The sequence below is a fragment of the Dipteris shenzhenensis genome, chromosome 4, assembly GCF_047967505.1.
Source record: "Dipteris shenzhenensis isolate YYH24624 ecotype China chromosome 4, Dip_SZ_1.0, whole genome shotgun sequence".
Classification (NCBI taxonomy): domain Eukaryota; kingdom Viridiplantae; phylum Streptophyta; class Polypodiopsida; order Gleicheniales; family Dipteridaceae; genus Dipteris; species Dipteris shenzhenensis.
This window is the reverse complement of record NC_141599.1, coordinates 6,334,695-6,354,375: the sequence shown is the minus strand read 5'-3', so window position 1 is coordinate 6,354,375 and position 19,681 is coordinate 6,334,695. Positions and strand designations below refer to the sequence as shown.

General features: G+C 44.7%; 1 protein-coding gene across 1 annotated transcript in view; it reads left to right on the top strand.

The window, feature by feature from the left end:
• The window catches only part of LOC147902387 (uncharacterized), a 151,349-nt gene extending 131,990 nt beyond the window's left edge, over positions 1-19,359 (top strand). The window contains exon 10 of the mRNA XM_087373655.1: positions 18,762-19,359. Coding sequence (XP_087229781.1) covers positions 18,762-19,297 — 536 coding nt within the window. The 3' untranslated portion in view covers positions 19,298-19,359. The remainder of the gene's footprint in view (positions 1-18,761) is intronic.
• The last annotated feature ends 322 nt before the right edge of the window (positions 19,360-19,681 follow it).

Below are 19,681 nucleotides of genomic sequence, written 5' to 3'. Positions count from 1 at the left end.
AAAGAGGCTACATTCCGTCTATATGAGAAAGTATTACCAGAGCTAGCACAGCCACATGTGGATGGATCATGCTCCAAAGAGAAAGTGATCATAAGCAATGAGGTAGGGGTCAAACAGGGGTGTCCCCTCTCACTACCTCTTTTTAGAGGCCTTCATGGGCCTATGAGGTAAAATACACACTAAAAAATAGAATCTCATACAAGCCACCATGGGCTCATGCAAGAGGTCACTAAGGCCCTTGCTGAGTGCTTTACTTCGAGACTCAAAATCAAAAACCCAAACTCGAAACTTAGAGACCTTGAGAAGATTAGGAGATGTTATGATCTTGGTGCCTCTGTAGTCCTCTGATGTGATATGACAATATCTCATATGACAGGATTTGTTCGGTCTTCTCTTGTTGTAGTGGGGAATGTGACCTCTGTGATCTCTGTATCAATTGGGCCATCTTAAGGGTGATACCTTGACTTTGACGGTCCCCTTGTAGTAGACTAGAGTAGGCTGGAGTCTGGACCTCCATCGTGCATCCTGTGGTCTGTTTCTGCACTGTGTCTGGTCTTTGTGGCATTGGCTCCATTGCTCCTCGTCCCTTCTTCCCGGTAACCTACTCTGCCGTCATAGCTCCTCATGAGACTTGGTGTCGACTCGAATGTGTAGAAGTATGTGACATGCCTTTATGTTAGGTCCAGCTTTGTTTCCCATGTCACCGTCACCTCCGAATGTCTGATCTGTCTAATAGAGCCTCTCTATGTAGCCCCATCTTGATCAAGTAAAGACCAATGCAGACTTGATCATGAAAATAGATAAAGGGAAGAGGTCCGAGTCCGTGCCCTCCTAGAAGAGGCAACGATATCCTCCACAAATCTCATAGTACATTGGTTATGTACATAGAAATTCTCCTCTGTCTCCACCTTCCCCAGTTTGCATAGACTGTAGATCTGCTGTGCTCTAGGTGTGCATGTGGCTCTCCTTGTCTCAATCCACAATTGGTGGGACTTGCAGCTATCGAATGGCAATTATCTATGCATGTGAGACTCGTCTATCCTCGAGATACGGGGACCTGATAATCACTCCATCGTCACTTACTCTGAGGTTGTGATTGAAATATGAGAGGGGCCATCCAAGCTGTACTGAAAAGGCAGGAGTTGATCTATTTGAATACCTTAACTGGCAAACCATCTGAATATACGTGCATTCCAAGCCGTGCCAATCCCTTTGTTGGCTAGTCGTCTGGATGACTCTAGTGCCAACCTTGGTAATCTCCAGCTGGGTAAGGCCCGAACCCAATGAAATAGATAGCATAGATGTGCAGTGGTGTCATGGCAAACTTTGCCTATACTATTTGATGGGGGACTAAGGGTTTACTTGGAATAATCTGGGACCCCATAACATGTAGCCTCTTAAATCTCCTCCACTCAAGTACTCCCCCAAAAGGGTGCTGTATACATGCCTATCGCACCAGGGTATCAAACAATCATCCCTTCATCAAGGGACCTTGGAAATGTGCTTAAGCCAAAGCTCCTTGACCTCTCACAAGCCATGCTCTAGCTACATGGATCTTTGTGATATTGGTCGTGTGAAGAATGCCCCTAGTAAGTGTAGGACTGCATGATCTCCAGCGGCTCCCCTCGGTAAGTGAACTATGTGAAGATCATAACCTTGGTTTTACGAAGGCTGACTGTCAAGTCTCTGTCACAAACTCTCTCTTTTTGTTCTCACATTCGATCACGGGAGTAGCACCATTTATTTCCTCCCAGCCAAATTTCGCTAAGCTCATGAGCCAGACAGAGATCTACGTTAAAATCACATGAATCATTTTCTTCTCTTCTCTCTCTAGCCTTAGCAAACCCCAATTCCCTAGATAGATCTAGATGCCACATGTCATCTATATAGGGCCTTCCTAATGCAACATTTCACCCCTCTCTTGGGATGCATTTAATTCCTTGCCCCTAGGCACATTCTTAGCACTAGGCCCTTGGTCTTAGATCTATCTAGTCTGGTGCTATCAGCCCTCACCTTGACATTAAATCCCTCCCGATCATTCACATGAAGCGCAAACACATATATTACAGAGATAGATCCTTTAAGGGAAATGTCGACTGATTCTTCCGAGGTCATGCTACCTCGGCTAGAGCGTAACATTCCTTCCCTCTTCATACATCAGCGTCCTCGATGATAAAGTCTGGGAACACTCTCCGCAACTGATATACGGATTCCCAAGTAGCTTCGGATAGAGGCTGACCATGCCATGCAACCAACACCGTGGGTATCTTTCGATTTCGTATTTGTATTGTTCCTCGGTCCAGGATTCTTGTTGGTTTGCGCCTTGCAATATCCTCTATCTCCTGAAACAAAACCACACCTTCGATTAGTGAGTCACCTGTATGTAAAAATTTCTTTAAGCGCGAAACATGAAAAACTGGGTGCACCTTACACCCCTGTGGCAATTCTAATTTATAGGCTACACTGCCTATTCTCTTTAGAATTAACCACGGCCCACGGTATCGAGGTGATAACTTAGCACACTCTCCTGAAGTCAACGACTTCGAGTGCGAAGGAATTCTGAGAAAAACTTTTTCTCCTTCTTCAAATACTCTTATAGACCGATTTCCATCCGCATACACCTTGGCTCTATCCATAGCCTGGCGGATATTAGCTCTCGCAAGCGCTAGCATCTCCCGCATCTGAACTACAAAGTTCGCGGCACTAGGCACTTTCTGAGGTACTCCAACTATAGTCGGATTGGCTGGTCTATAACCATAGTTCAGCTCAAACGGACTGAACCCAGTAGATGAATGTTTCCTATCATTGTAGGCAAACTCCAACAATGGCAACCACTTGTCCCATGTATGTTGCCTCAATGACACATATGCTCTCAGCGTATCCTCTAAAGTCTGGTTGACTCTCTCCGTCTGACCATCCGTCTCAGGATGATCCCCATGTTGGGATATCTCAAGGTGTATGCCTCAGGCACACCTTATGTTTCTATGTGTGAGTGCTAGAGGCACAGTTAGGTGCCCACAAGCACAGTTAGGTGGTGGAAAAGCAACATAGGATGATTGAGAGAATCTAGGAGCAGATTGAGGAGATGATTGTGGAGCTCTGAAGTCATCAGTGATGTCAGTGAGCATGTATGAGGTGCCTACTTAAGGACCTCACTCTTCTTCATTCCATAAGCAAGTATTCTAAGTTTGTGTCCACTCTACTCTTTCCTTTCAGTATTCCAACATGGTATCAGAGCCCTTTGATCCCCCTTGAGCCCATTTCTGCCACATCATCATCTTCTTCTTCATCTTCTTCTTCTCCATTTTCCTCTTTCTTCCCAAAATCTTTGAGAGCTTGGTTCTCCATCTACAAATGGCCATTGCCCAAACCCTCTGAGCTGGAAAGTCCTCTAGTATGGGCGAACTTCCACCTGCAAGCAATTGAAGAAAAAACGTCTGTGGTGGCTGCCATTCTCCAAACAGCGAATTTCTTCTGTTGCTCAATACTCCCTGCCTGCTCCGCCATTGCCTGAGCCCTCTTAGGAGTAGATGGGCGACCTCAAGACGAAGATTTTGAGCCATTTTTCAGGTGATTTGGTTCAGTAACGAGGGAGAAATCGTCAAAACTCAGTTTCAGCCTGTAGCAACTCTCCCGGGCAAAAGTGCGCACCATTTCGTCCAACCTCTGTGCTAGACCTTCTTTGGTATATGAGCTTTCTTTTGCTTCAGAAAGCCCTCTTTTCCTTGCTTTGAAGAGTGAGCTACAAGCCCTCCAAGTTCAGCTTTTCAGTTTTGACAGTTTTGGACAAGTTTTTGAAGATGATGCTACATAAAATGCTACTCTAGCATTTCTGGTTTTTTTGAAGCTTTCAATAACTTCAGTACAAGTGTGGATTCAGTTTTGTTTTGACTTGCTAGACCTGGTTTTGATTGGAAAGTGTTTATTTCACCCACTTCTATGAAGCATGTAAGAAGAAGCATCATTGTTTGAAATCTAGTCACTACTATTTGCTACATCAAGTGCTCATATTTTGGAAGTCTTTCAGTTATTTTTGCCTTGTAAGAGAGATAGACACTGCCCAATATCTGGGTTAGACCCTCTCATGGCTACCATATTTAATCTTGAGAAGTTCAATGGAAAGGGCTTCCATACATGGCAAATGAAGGTGAAATTTGCATTGATGCGGGAGAACTTATGGGGACTTGTCAAACCCACTCCTACCGCTTCTTCTACAGCCTCCAATGCTGGAGAATCCTCAACACCGACACGACCGGCAAGGGATCCAGCAAGAGAAGAAAAAGCATATGGTATAATTGCTCTTGCTCTGGGTGATGATTACATACATCATATCTCTGACTTGGAGTCTCCTTCGGAAGCTTGGCAGAAGCTAGACATGATTTTTGGTGCAAGCTCTCACATCTCTAAACTATCACTTAAAATCTCTTTCTTTGAATTAAAGATGGCAAGTGATACTACTTTAGCTGCTCATGTCAACTATATGCGGAGTCTTATGACTCAATTAGCTTCTATCAACTCTCCTATCACCCCTGATGATGCTATGGCAGTGTTACTTAAGAGTATGCCTGAAAGTTTTGATCACATTGTTAGCACTTTGAAGAATCTTCCCAATCCTAACCTTGAAGGCATTATCTCAGCTCTCCAAGAAGAAGAAAGACATATGGAGCTAAGGAAAGGCAATGACACTGCTTATGTTATGAAATTCCAGAAGGGCAAGTATACTCCTTGCAATCACTGTTGTGGAAAGACAAATCACCTTTCAAAGGACTGCTTCAAAGTTAATCCATGCAAGCACTGTGGCAAAAACAACCATAGTGAGAAGTTTTGCAGAGCCAAAGCAAAGACAGAAAATGCAAATCTACTTACTGTGAATGAGCCTCCACAAGATGAGGCATCCTTTGAAGATTATGCATTTTAAATCATCTCTATGTATGCTCCAGATCTCTCTTTATGTCAAGGTAATTAGCCTGGATAGTCCTTCAAAATGAATGAAATAAATTATTGTGTTTTGTGTGTTTTGTAAACACCTCTGGTCACCTTATGATGTAGGCCATGTGTATGTTTTGTTCCATGGTACCTCCTGCAGACATTGTGTGCATGTACATGCAGGGGAGATAACCATTGGAAGGTCTGTTTGTATCCCTTTTTGTTACCTTACACCCAAGGGAACCCTTGCTAGCATGAGAAGCTAGCCATAGATTTATCCTTGACCACCATGAGATGGCATGAGAAACTATGAGACTAGATGTATCCTTGACATAGCCTGAGGCATTTCCTTGAGGGGGGGTTTGTTGGGATATCTCAAGGTGTATGCCTCAGGCACACCTTATGTTTCTATGTGTGAGTGCTAGAGGCACAGTTAGGTGCCCACAAGCACAGTTAGGTGGTGGAAAAGCCACATAGGATGATTGAGAGAATCTAGGAGCAGATTGAGGAGATGATTGTGGAGCTCTGAAGTCATCAGTGATGTCAGTGAGCATGTATGAGGTGCCTACTTAAGGACCTCACTCTTCTTCATTCCATAAGCAAGTATTCTAAGTTTGTGTCCACTCTACTCTTTCCTTTCAGTATTCCAACACCCCACTACTCATTCCTAACTCAGTCCTCAGTGTCTCAAATACCGCTGTCCAAAAATGACCGGTAAATCTGACATCTCTGTCTGACACTATGGATCTAGGCAATCCATGCAGATGAAATATATGTCTAATGAACAAATCCGCCACTTGCGGGGTACTAACAGACTCTCTAGTCGGAATGAAGTGAGCCATCTTGGTTGGACGATCAACCACCACAAGGATAGAATTATGCCCTCCTTGTGTTACAAGTAGCCCTACAATAAAATCCATGGAAATGCTCTCCCACTTACTTAGTGGTATTTCCAAGGGCTGTAAAAGTCCGGGTGGCTTCACCCGCTCGGCCTAACTTACCTGACACGAGAAACACCGTGTCACATATTCATGAATATGCTTTTTCATCTTTGGCCAAAAGAAATCTCGCCTCACGAGATCATATGTCTTCTCGACTCCTGGATGTCCCGCACACGGGCTATCATGGCATTGTCGAATGACTCTTTGCCTGAGATCATTCTGACCAGCTACTACAACCTTGCCATTTCTTTTCAGCATACCATCCCTTATGGTGTATCGTGCATAAGTTTGGCCTTTTCTGGATGCCAGGTCATCCTTTTCATTTTCCCCGGGTTTTAACACATGAGCCTTAGGCCATAAGCTCTGGACAAACTCGTCTACTTTTTGAGTTTCTCTTATCTCGGTCATTAGAGCACTCTCTAATACCGTGAAACTCAGGTTGTGCATAATGCGAGACAACGCATCAGCTACCTTATTGTCCTTTCCTCTTCGGTACCGAATCGTCAAATTAAATTCCTGCATGAGCTGTGCCCACCTAGCTTGGCGGCCCCTCAAGTCAGGCTGTTTACAAAAATGTTTCAGAGTATCATGATCTACATCCACATAAAACTCTGAACCATACAGATAATGCCTCCATGTTTTCAAAGCATGGATAACTGCATACAACTCCAATTCGTGAGTTGGCCAATTCCTTTGAGAGGGAGAAAGCTTCTTGCTTTCAAAGGCTACTGGCCTTCCCTCTTGAAGGAGGACTGCTCCTACCGCAATGCCACTTGCATCGGTTTCTAGGAACAACGGTTTCTGGGGATCAACTATTTTTAACACCGGTCCTGAGACCACAGCATGTTTTATGGTGTTAAAACTTTCCTGTTGATTCTGTCCACAAATAAAAGGTACTTTATCTGAGGTCAGATCAGTCAATGGCGATACTATTCCGGAATATCCTTTGATATGCCTTCTATAAAACTGGACAAATCCCAAGAATGATCGCAACGCGGTCAGACTCTGAGGGATTGGCCAAGTTAGTATCGCAGCCACTTTCTTCGGATCCATTTCTACCCCCTGTGGAGTAATTATGAACCCTAAATACTCAAGCCTAACCATACACAGTATAGTTTTCTTCTTATTCACATAGAGACTGGCTTTCCTCAAAGTACTGAACACTATTCTTAAGTGTTCATGATGCTCAGTAACACTTTTACTGAATATCAAGATATCGTCAATAAAATGTACTACGAACTTTCCGATATACGGACGTAGTATATCGTTCATAAGCATGACGAAGGTTGCTGGAGCATTGGTAAGTCCGAAAGGCATTACCAAAAACTCATAATGACCAAACCTGCTTCTAAAAGCGGTTTTATGCACATCCTCGGCTCTAATCCGGATCTGATGATAGCCGCACTTAAGATCTATCTTGCTGAAAATCACGGCTCCATGTAATGCATCTAGCAAATCATGAATCCGAGCCATCGGATACCTGTGCTTAACAGTGATATTATTCAATGCTCTGTAATCTATACAGAGGCGAAACGTATCATCCTTTTTCTTCTTTAATATCACTGGCGAAGCAAAAGGTGAGAAACTTGGTTGAATCTGCCCCAACTTGAGGTATTCTTCCAGTTGTCTACGCACCTCCGCTTCTTCAGCAAAACTCATTCTATAGGGAGGTCTATTTACAGGTTCTGCCCCCGGGATCAGTTCAATCTTAAGCTGAACTTTCCGCTCTGGAGGTAACCCATAAGGTAGTTCATCCCTAAAACATTCAGAGTGTTGGGGTAAAGGCACATTGCCAACCCTTCATTAAAAGATAGGACACCTATGACTGTCTTAAGACAGTCATAGGGTAAACCTAATCTTAATAAAACACAAGTGAGTTTGTGGTGTGGCTCATCATTCTTCACACCCGCAGTTGAGTGTCACTCTCTCTCTCTCACTCTCTTGCTCCTCTTCCTCTTCTCACCCCTACAACTGGTATCAGAGCCTACCTAGCTTCCCCCGAGCCTACCTAGCCTCCTCTCCCTAGCCTACCCTTTCCGTACGGACGTACGGACAGATCCGTACGGCCGTACGTCGTCCGTACAACCGTACGGACAGACCCCTACAGATCTGCGCAGGGCAGCGAACGGTACGGCGGCGCATTCCGCCTGCAGGGCGACAGCACAGGCGCTGGCTAGAGCGTATCGCGGGCGCGGGCTGCAGGGTGAAGGCGCGGGCTGCAGGGCGACAGCGCGGGCGCGGGCGTCGTCGGGTTGCGGCTGTACAGCAGCTGCTGTACGCAGCAGTGCGAAGTTGCATCAGGCAACTGCATAGCTGCTCGGCGCAGCTACTCCACGGCAGCCGTACGGACTGTCCGTACAGTCGTACGGACTGCCGTACAACTGTACGGACGTCTCACCTGCAGTCCTTCACCCACCTGCAGGTACAGTAAAGTACAGTAGGACTCGTTTTCTTGCTGCAAAGATTGGACTTTTTTTTGGGGGGAAGCGTGCCTCTGCAGGGATAGAAAGTACAGCAGGTACTCTGCAGGGATAGAAAGTACAGCAGGTACTCTGCAGGTACAGAAGAGTACAGCAGGCACACACTTTTGGAAGAGGAATAGTGCTGAAGCACTCTGTTTTGTGCATGTACGCGCAGTACATGAAGCATTCCGATGCATTCCTGAAGCATTTCAGCTGTATACTGTGCATTTGTTGAGGTACAGCAGGTACTCTCGTGTCACTCACGCTTGAGGTGACTTGTGCCACAGTGGTGGTGTTTGCGCAGTTACTTGTCTTTCAGGAAGGTCAGATGCTTGTTTTGCAGAAGCTTCTATGCATTTACTGAGTGCAATTCTCAGTTTTGGGTGACCATTTCAAAGGGCTTTTGCCTGGATGTGTTTGCAGTATATGCTTTGAGGCAGTGTGTAGCCAGGGAGCACACATTTGCTTTGTTTCCGCAGTGCATTTGGTGACATTTGTTGCAGGTCACATTCTTTGTACGCACTTTGAAAATCTCAGTTGAGCCACGCTTGGTCAGGGCGCATCGAGTTTACTCGGTCCCTAACTGCCCATCGTTGACAGTGCTCAAAAGATTTTCTTCTTGGTGTTTGTACTTTGTGATTTGTGTTGTTACTGAGTACACAGGGGCAGTCTATGCATTGCACATTGTCAGGTACAAGTGTCAGAGAGATTTTCATATTGCATGCTACCTCAGTGTTGAGGTGTTCTCCACTTGATTCAGGTGTCAGATCAAGGGGCTTTTGCCCAGACTTTGTTTGATAGCACTTGGGTTACCGACAGAGATCTTCAGATGCATTTTCTCCCCTTGGTATAAGGGTGATTGCTTGGGATTTATCCCATTTACTGTTGCAGGTTTTGTGACAGGCTGAAGGGTCATTTACTGTTTTTTGGGTGTTTGTCAAGTGGTTTCTGCAATTTAACTCAGTGCAATACCTCATCTGAGGTGGGAGAAGTGATCAGTACAGTCAGTACAGCAGTGTTTACAGCAGTGTTGGTGGTTTTGTCAGATGATTATGCACTGTTAAGCACTTGTTGAGCAGCAGCAGCAGTCTGAAATTACTGTTTTTATGCCTCTTTGAGCTCAGAATAGTGTGTCAGAAGGTACAGTATTTGCAGGGTCATTTACTGTTTTGCTGCAGATTTTACTGACAGTAAAAACAGCACCATTGAGAGTGCTTCTGGCTCTTGAATAGAGCAGGTTTTTCTGAGAAATCAGAATTTTTTATTCAGTCTTTTTTACTTCCAGGGAGTCAGGTACTTTCCTCATCTGATATGGCATGAGGGGGAAGTGATTCTTCAATTCTGAACATAAAGAAACTGGAAGGAGCACACAACTATGCATTATGGGCAGAACAGTGCTTGAATGTACTTCTGTTAAAGAAAATTGCTAAGCCCATAAGGGTGAAGGGTGTCGAGCCATCTGACATGGCAGCTGATGACTGGGAAGAGCTTGATTTGTCCGCGAGGGCAGCTATCATGCTCACTATTTCAGACACTCTTGTGTTCAATGTACAGGCTGAAAAGACCTCTTATGGTCTATGGCAAAGACTAGAAGAATTGTATGCCCAAAAGAGCTCAGCCAGTAAGGTTTATTGGCTGAAGAAGCTGGTTGATCTTCGCATGAAGGAAGGTACAGCTATGACCTCACACTTGAGTGAGTTCAATGCTATCTTTACACAGCTGATTGCACAGGGGTTGAACCTTGATGAGGAGTTCAAGGCTACTTTCTTGCTGTGTACCCTCCCCGAGAGTTGGGACACTTTCAAGACCACCCTGTCAAACTCGAATGCCACTCTTATTTATGCTGATGTAGAGAGCTCTCTCCTTATGGAGGAAATGAGCAGGAAGAATAATGCGGGCAGCAAGTCTTCAAATGCTTTGCAGGTACAGGACAGAGGCAGGACTCAGCAGAAGGGGAGATCTGCTAGTAAGTCCAAATCCCGCAGTCAGTCCCGTGGCAAAAAGGACATTGAATGCTTTTATTGTGGCAAGAAGGGACATGTGAAGTCTAAGTGCTTCAAGTTCATACGGGATCAGAAAGCCAAGAAGGCTGAAACAAAGGATGCAGGAAATGCAAGCAAAGGCAAAGGCAAGGCCAAGGCAGATGACTTGGATGCAGTGAATGTTGCAGCAGAGGACAGTGACAGTGACATACATGATGTTTTATGCTCTTCTGCTGTAATAGCACATGCTTTGGTTATTGATGGCCATGACATGCACACCTGGCTCTTGGATTCAGGTGCCTCTTTTCATGTTACTCCTCATAGGGAGTGGTTTACTTCCTACACAGGTACTCATGGAGTTGTTCATCTTGGGAACAACTATGCATGTCAGATTGCAGGGATTGGCAGTATCCAGATAGTATTTCCTGATGGACAGTCATTTATGCTTGATGGTGTTCGCCATGTGCCGCAGATCAAGAAAAATCTGATTAGCACTGGCTTATTGGATGACAGTGGTTACTACACCACATTTGGGGATTCCAAATGGGTGATTACTGATGGCCAGACTGTAGTGGCTGAGGGTTTTAAGAGTGATACCGTGTACCCTCTTTATGTTTCCAGTGTGGGTAATCATGTTTGGGTTATCTGCCGCCTCTCTCTTTTTCAGATTTGCCTACTTGTGATCATTGTATTTTTGGCAAGCACTCTGTCACTCCTCATAAGAGGAGAACTCCCCAGAATAGAGCACCACTTGATCTAGTGCACACTGATTTGTGTGAGATGCCACAGCTATCACTAGGGGGTGCAAAATATTTTATTACTTTCATTGATGATGCCACACGTAAGGTGTGGGTCTATTTCTTGAAGCATAAGGGAGATGCCTTAGATGCTTTCAAGAAGTTTGTCGCTCAGGTTGAGAATCGGACAGGTCGTAGGCTGAAATGCCTCAGATCCGATAATGGGGGTATGTGTCACATGCTTTTGTGCAGTTTTGCCAAGCTAAGGGCATCAAACAGGAACTCACAGCCCCTCATAATGCATCTCAAAATGGTGCAAGTGAGCGGATGAATCGAACTATTCAGGAGAAGGTTCGATGTATGTTGTCTTATGCTGCATTACCCCATGGTTTTTGGGCAGAAGCCGTGCAAACAGCAGTTCACATTATTAACAGGTCACCAAATAAGGCTTTGGAGTTGAAAGTGCCAGAGGAGGTGTGGTCTGGCAAGGCACCCTCATATAAGCACTTACGTGTATTTGGCTGCGAGTGCTTTGCTCATGTACGCAAAGATCTACGCACCAAACTGGATCCAAAGTCTATCAGATGCATCTTTATGGGTTATGGTGACGAAGGTGAAATGGGGTACAGGTTATGGGATCCCATTAAACGGAAGATTATACGCAGCAATGATGTCATCTTTAAAGAAGATAGTGTACACAAGGAACCCGTGCAACCTGTGGAATACAGGAGGGTTATTTATGATGATGTTGGACAGCAAAGAATGCCCATTTATATGCAGCAGCAGGCTGCTGCAGATCACCCTGTTCAAGAGGGTATACAGGCTGAAAATCAGCCAGATAATTTTGCCAATGATGCACCACTGGATGTGCCAACAGATGGGGCTGTAGAACAGCCAGATATGGTGGTACAGCCACCCGTCATGCATGAAGAACAGGCTGGACAGCAGCCTAATCCGGAACATTTTGTGAGGAGGAGCACCCGTGCACAACGGCCTCCTGCCAGGTTTGTTCTAGGAGCCAATAATGTGGCTGATTTTATCATGCTGACAGATTGTGGTGAGCCTTCCAGCTTCAAGGAAGCTATGGGAAGAATAGAGAAAAAGAAGTGGGAGAAAGCCATGCAGTCAGAAATGGACTCCCTACTTCAGAATGATACATGGGACTTCGTGCAGTTACCTGCAGGCAGAAAGGTTTTGCCATGCAAGTGGGTTTACAAAGTCAAAGTGGATTCAAATGCTTTACCTCGGTATAAGGCCAGATTGGTTGCCAAGGGATTTAAGCAGGAAAAGGGCATTGACTTTGATGAGATCTTTTCCCGTGTAGTCAAGATGACTACTTTGAGAGCAGTGTTAGCTCTTGTTGCTCATGACGACATGGATTTATGTCAGATGGATGTGAAGACAGCCTTTCTTCACGGAGATCTTCATGATGAGATCTATATGAGTCAGCCAGAGGGATATGCTGTTAAAGGGAAAGAGCAGCTTGTGTGTAAGCTCAAGAGGAGCTTGTATGGACTCAAGCAGGCGCCAAGGGAATGGTACAAGAAGTTTGATGCCTTCATGCAGTCCCAAGGGTATCATCGGTGTGAGACCGATCATTGCTTGTACACCAAACGGGCAAAGGATGGCAGTTTGATGCTACTCATTCTATATGTGGATGACATGCTTATTGCGAGTAAATCTCAGCATGAGATTAGTGCTTTGAAGAAACAACTGCATAAGTCTTTTGACATGAAAGACTTGGGTGATGCAAATCATATTCTTGGCATGCGTATTACTCGTGATAGGTCCAAGGGACTTTTGTTTCTGTCACAGAAAGAGTATATTGACAAAGTACTGCAGAGGTTTAAAATGGAGGGGGGGAAGTCTATTAGTAACCCGTTGCCTCCACATTTAAAACTCAGCAGTAAGGACAGCCCCAGATCAGATGATGATAAGGCTGAAATGGCCAAGGTTCCGTATGCATCTGCAGTTGGATCTTTGATGTATGCCATGGTTGCCACTCGTCCGGATATTGCTTTTGCGGTGGGAGTCATCAACAGGTATATGGCAAATCCAGGCAAGCGGCATTGGGAAGCAGTGAAAGGTGTCTTGAGGTATCTCAAAGGTACCAAAGACTTGTGCATATGCTATGGTAGGCAGGATGCATTGGTGCATGGTTTTACAGATTCAGACTATGCAGGCAATGCAGATAACCGGAAGTCTACTACCGGTTATATTTTCACATTTGCAGGAGGTGCTATATCATGGGTGTCTCGGTTGCAGAAATGCGTTGCACTGTCAACTACAGAAGCTGAATATGTTGCAGCCACTGAGGCCTGCAAGGAAGCAATATGGCTTACTCGGCTGGTGGGAGATTTGGGCATTACAGGAGATATGCCAGTTTTGCATTGTGATAGTCAGAGTGCTATCATGTTGGCAAAGAATCCGGTCTTTCATCAAAAGACCAAGCACATAGAAGTGAAATATCATTTCATCAGGGAGGTACTGGAAGACAAGCGACTTGAGCTTGTGAAAGTGCATACTGATGATAATCCTGCAGATTTGCTCACTAAGAGCTTGCCTACAGAGCGGTTTGCACATTGCCGCCACATCATGGGATTAGGATGAGACCATTCTTACTTTATGGTCTTGTATACAGTAACTGTATATTGCTGTAATTTTTATTCTTTTCTCCCCTTTAGGCACATTGGCCTTTAGGTGGGAGGTTGTTGGGGTAAAGGCACATTGCCAACCCTTCATTAAAAGATAGGACACCTATGACTGTCTTAAGACAGTCATAGGGTAAACCTAATCCTAATAAAACACAAGTGAGTTTGTGGTGTGGCTCATCATTCTTCACACCCGCACTTGAGTGTCACTCTCTCTCACTCTCACTCTCTTGCTCCTCTTCCTCTTCTCACCCCTACACAGAGAACTCCTCTGTTATAAGATTAGCCAGCTTGGCCATCTCACCACTTTGCGTAACATTAGTGCTAGCCGAAGAATCATCCACCGGCTCTACCGATGCTGTGCAAAGGAATAAAAACTCTACTTGAGCTTTTCTTATTTCCATCACGGAAACCAACGGTCCCTGAGGTATATCTTTTTCACCTCGCAAGACATAAAGCACATCATTCATCTTGAATTGGTATACGTGCTTTTTCCAATCAATGGCTGGATTCTTTTTAGAATGCCACGCCATACCCAGGGCTATATCTGCATGAGCAAGCTTGGTCATTTCAAAATCAAGCTTCTCAGCATAGTCCTGAATCCGAAGCTCCAACTGGGTAACCCTTTGGTCCCATACTTCAGTTGAACTTCCATCGGCCATCCTGACTGTATACGCATAGTCAGATGGACTTGTCTTTAATTTCAGCCTCTTCACGAGCTTGGAGTTAATCACATTGTGAGTTGATGCCGAGTCAAACAACACAAGAACATCATGACTGGCCACTTGCCCTTTCATTTTAATTAACTCCGTATCATTAAAGGCCGTATACCCCGTTGCTGCGGGCTTAGATAGGATGTTATCAGGTGCACTCCTCACTAACTTAGCAACAGACACACAGAACAAACAAGGTACTAACCTGTGAGAAGATCCCGCTAGCTGAATCTGCATCTCTTCCGCTCTGGGACTTCCCTGCATCTCCACGTCGCACTCTGAGATCACCATCTCAGCCATCCAACGATCTTTATTACGTGGACAATCTCTCCACTGATGAGGTTGAAGGCAACCAAAGCACAAGCCTTCTCTCCTCGCTTTTTCTCGCTATTCTGGGTTCAAGGGAGATTTAGACCAAGCCCGGGCTGCCATTGGGGTTACTTTCCTCTTCACTCCAATGGTGGTACTTGGTTTAGGAGTTTCAGCCGGTCTCGCCTGCTTGGCTTGACCACTCGGCTGCGAACCACTCCCTCTACTAGCCCACTTCTTCTTAAACCCAGATTTCTTCGGATATGCATACTGGGTTCCAACCTGTGCAAACCCACTTGGCTTGCTGCCCTTGGCATCCTCGTAGTTCAGGGCTATAGCTATTGCATCATCTAGCGTGTTCGCGTACTTAGCCCGAACTTCCATTTTTATTCGATCATTCAATCCAAATATGAAATCTTTCACTTGGATTGATTGAGGCAGGGGTTCATCAACCTTCATTACACTCTCTCGAAACTTATCAGTGTATTCTGCCACTGATAAATTTCTCTGACGAAGGTTCCTATATTGATCCCAAGCTCGGGATGCTTCGTCAGGAGGTAAGAACTCTCTTTTAAACCCCTCCCAGGTAGTGGATGCTATGCCATCTTTTTGTTGTTTAATCCACCACCGATCCGGTGCCTCACTAAACATATGGGTGGCCTCGCGGATCTTTTTGATGTCATTTCTGATCTCACAAATGGCGAACGCCTCGTCCCATTTGTGTAACCAGGTCTCAATGACATCGGAGCTACGGTCGTTCATCCGACCAGAATACTTTTCCGGTCGGTAATTGGCAATATTTGGCACTTTAGCCTTCCTAGGCTCGACCGTATGGACACTAGACTCCAGTTCCATTATTGGAGCCTTTCCCTTCTCTTCTCGAGAAGGTCTGGCAGACATACTCTCTAACGCTCTCCTAAGTTCAGATTGCCCTACGTTGGCTTGTAATTGCTGCGCTAACAACTGTTGCAAGGCATCCTCCAGCAATGCAATCCTGCCAGATAAAGTGTGAGCTACTGGGCGCAATCCCTGCTGGGTCGGCCGGACTCCTGACTCAGCAGGGTCCCTTCTGGAAGCCCCCTCTTCTGCTTCCATTCAGTTCAATAGGTGTTTTGTTTTGGGGTTTTTTTTAATTTTATTTTATTTTATTTTTATTTTTTAATAAAACACCTCTAGAACACTGTATTCACAAGCTGACACAATTCAGTGTACTAACAGTCTAACACAATTCAGTGTACTGACACTCTGACACAATTCCCTATACTAGGGAATACGTGCAATCTCAAATTCGCACTGACTACGCATTTGACACAGGCATATATCCAAATAGCGCTTTTCCCTATACTAGGGAAATTCCTGCAAACTAACTCCGACTGAAGCACACAGGCATAATCTGTCCCTACTATAGCACCGTAAACTGCAAACACTGCTACAACCACAAAAGCCTAATCTGCTTCTGACAAAACAGGAATGACAGAACAAAAGGGAAAATGAGTAAAGTGCTCCCTGGTCTAAATCTGTCTGAGGGAATCTGTCTCAGCTCCACATCGTTCAAGCCCCTACGCTCCTGCGTCAAGTCTTCAGCCTAGAGCTTTACTTGAGCATCGATCCAATATCTGGTTACGTGCTGCCTGCATGGCGTTGGAGGGCTTGGAGAGTTTTCACGTATGCAGATATCTCGAAGCTTGCAGCCTCCACGTAACTTCCTGATCGCAAATAATACGTCTCTGCCTACGAACTGTTTACGTGACCTTGGAGGGCTGCGACTGTGAGTCCGTTGCACGAGCCCCTTGGTTGGCTGGTCGGCGCCGTGCCTTCCAGAGGCCCTTCTTCCGTCTGACTTACGGGAACCCTGCTCTCCGTTCCTCGTCAATCAATTTCTCCCAACCTACGGGCTAATTACGTAACGCTAACGATCCTTTTTTTTTCCCGTCGACCGTCCAGCCACCGCGCTATTCTGTGCTCACTCGTCCAACCTGCCTTACGTAATTTCTTCGCCAAGGATGCACAACAGTCCCGATAGCCAATGCAGGAGGGCCACCAATATCAATTCGTCAAGTCAGCCCGTCTGAGAAGAACTGGAACGGATCAAAATCTCTCGTTGGTCGTGGGAACCTCCGTCTTGCCCATTAGCCCAGTGATTCTCACACAGCGCTTCGCAGACATTTGAACATCAACGCAAGTCCTCGTCTTGAATCGTCAGCCTCTTAAGAAAGACCTTAATCCTGCGCTCTGATACCAATTGTCACAAACTCTCTCTTTTTGTTCTCACATTCGATCACGGGAGTAGCACCATTTATTTCCTCCCAGCCAAATTTCGCTAAGCTCATGAGCCAGACAGAGATCTACGTTAAAATCACATGAATCATTTTCTTCTCTTCTCTCTTTAGCCTTAGCAAACCCCAATTCCCTAGATAGATCTAGATGCCACATATCATCTATATAGGGCCTTCCTAATGCAACATTTCACCCCTCTCTTGGGATGCATTTAATTCCTTGCCCCTAGGCACATTCTTAGCACTAGGCCCTTGGTCTTAGATCTATCTAGTCTGGTGCTATCAGCCCTCACCTAGGACCTTGACATTAAATCCCTCCCGATCATTCACATGAAGCGCAAACACATATATTACAGAGATAGATCCTTTAAGGGAAATGTCGACTGATTCTTCCGAGGTCATGCTACCTCGGCTAGAGCGTAACAGTCTCTCTCCTTGCAAGACCCTTCTAGGGCCTGTAGATGTCTCTATAAGCCTGTTGACGAGGAGGATAAGGGGACAATATCTCATTTGCATATAATAATATCTATATCATCGGGTCGGCAAGCAGTGTCCCCACCTCCAAGCAAGTCAATGAATTCATGATCTCATCAATGATCAATGTAGGGCCTGGAAAGTGTCGGTGAGAGGGTTATCCCTGCTCTCAATCCAATTTGATAAGCCATCTGGGACATGTACTCCACCTTTCATTGACTCATCACCCCCAGATTCTTATGAAGTCTTTTCTGCTTGGCTAAAAGAATTCAGGGTTGGAAAACTCTCCTAGTTTGTGCCATCACACATTTATAATAATATATGTATCATCCGGTCAGCAAACAGTGACCCCTCAGCTCCAAGCTGGTCAATGAACGTTGTGATCTCATGAATGTAGATCACAAAGAAGTGTCTGTGTGAGGGTTATCCTTGCTTCACTCTGATCGTGGTCTCAAGCCAATCTTATAGGTCATCTAGGAAATGTACTCTGTCTCTTACTGACAAATAGACTCATCACACCTCAGATCATGACTCCTGGGATCTGCATCTCCTGAAGGCTCCTCTGCTTGGCTAAAATTTGGAAAACATTCCTGGTTTGTGCCATCACACATTTATTATGAAAGAGAAATCGATCCCCATGACAATGTGATGTGACTATAGTTGTATAATATCCCCAGTATTGTGACTTGAATTATGGATCTGATAAATGATATGTGCCCATGCCCTTGTTCCACATCCTGGATTTTGTGATATGCAAGGTGAGTTATGATCGCACCTCAGTACACCTGTTCAGTGTCCATGATACTGTGATGTGAAAGATTATGATGCTATATGATTATTAACACTGATTGATATCTCTGACACTGCAATAAAAAAGCTAAGACACATAATTGACATCATGATACGTAAACTGAACTGAAACTGAGCCCTCAAACTGCACTTGTGAAAGTTCAAAAGTGAAATTCATGCAATTGTTAACTGTCGTATTGAAGAATTTGTGAAAAGCAAGTCCAAACCTTTAAACCTAAGGCATTGCTTTGTCGATGCTTTGTTTTGAGTTTTGCATTTGATTTTAATGCCATCAAGCTGGATAACGTTTTGATTATTTTTGCTCATAGTTAAGGATTTCGGATGAGACACAGGTTCGTTACTAACCTCTGTTTTTGTTTTAAAATTTGCAATTGATATTAGTGCCACTGAACTGGACAAAGTATTAATTATTTTTATCCATATATAAGAACTTCAGACCAGCCACAGGCTTTGACTTCAACCCCTGTTGTTTTTGGCCAGGCCGTTATGACCTTGCTCGTGCTTTGGAGAAATGGGGAGGTGTGAATGAAGTTTCCAGAATTCTAGGACTCCAGACAAAAAAGATCGGGAGGCCAAGTCCGGTATCAGCTGCAAGGGCTGACAGCCCAGAAAAGGTGAAACCAATATTGGGCAAAGCAATATCTTCAGATATAACCAAAGAAAGTCAAAGCTTATTAACAAGGTCATCATTAGATGAAACCGAGGGTCTCTCTCAGCAAGCATTCCAGTGGGCTATTACAGCCTCTTCCTCTGACCAGAAAGAAGCTTCTCTGCATATATCCAAAAAATCCACGGATGCTTGTGAGGAACTCCCTGAAGACCAACCTGAAAATGACACCATCTTCAATTCAAATGGCACTGAAGAGCTGCCTCAACATCCATTAACCAATCTTGCCTATGGCTCTGGTAATCAAGGAAAGCAAAAAAAGATGCCATATAAGACGGATGTTCCTCAAGACTCTTCTAAGTGGCTTACTTTGTTTACAGACGCACAGGCAAACCTGGAAAATGAATGATATTTTGAGATTAAGTGTAGTCTTATCTGCTGTGAATGGATGTGTACCATAGTACGTAAAGATGTCGAATGGTAGCTCAGTCCATGGTAATCCCTGAATCAGTGTGTGTAAACACTTCCTCCTCTTCTTGCTTTGGATGCATGCACAGTCGAGCATGTATAATATAAAACCTTATTTTTGGAGGAAAATGTCGACTTGTGAATCATGTATCAGTCTTCTTCCTTGGTAACCTGTTGTATGCAACCAGTTGAATTGTTAAGCCACACATGAGGTTTTGGGTCAAGCATATGCAAAAGGTACTCAACAATTTAAAAGCCATTATATACGAACTCTCAAGGTATTCAAGATTCCCCAATGTTTGGGTTCTGATTCTTGGGGGCATGG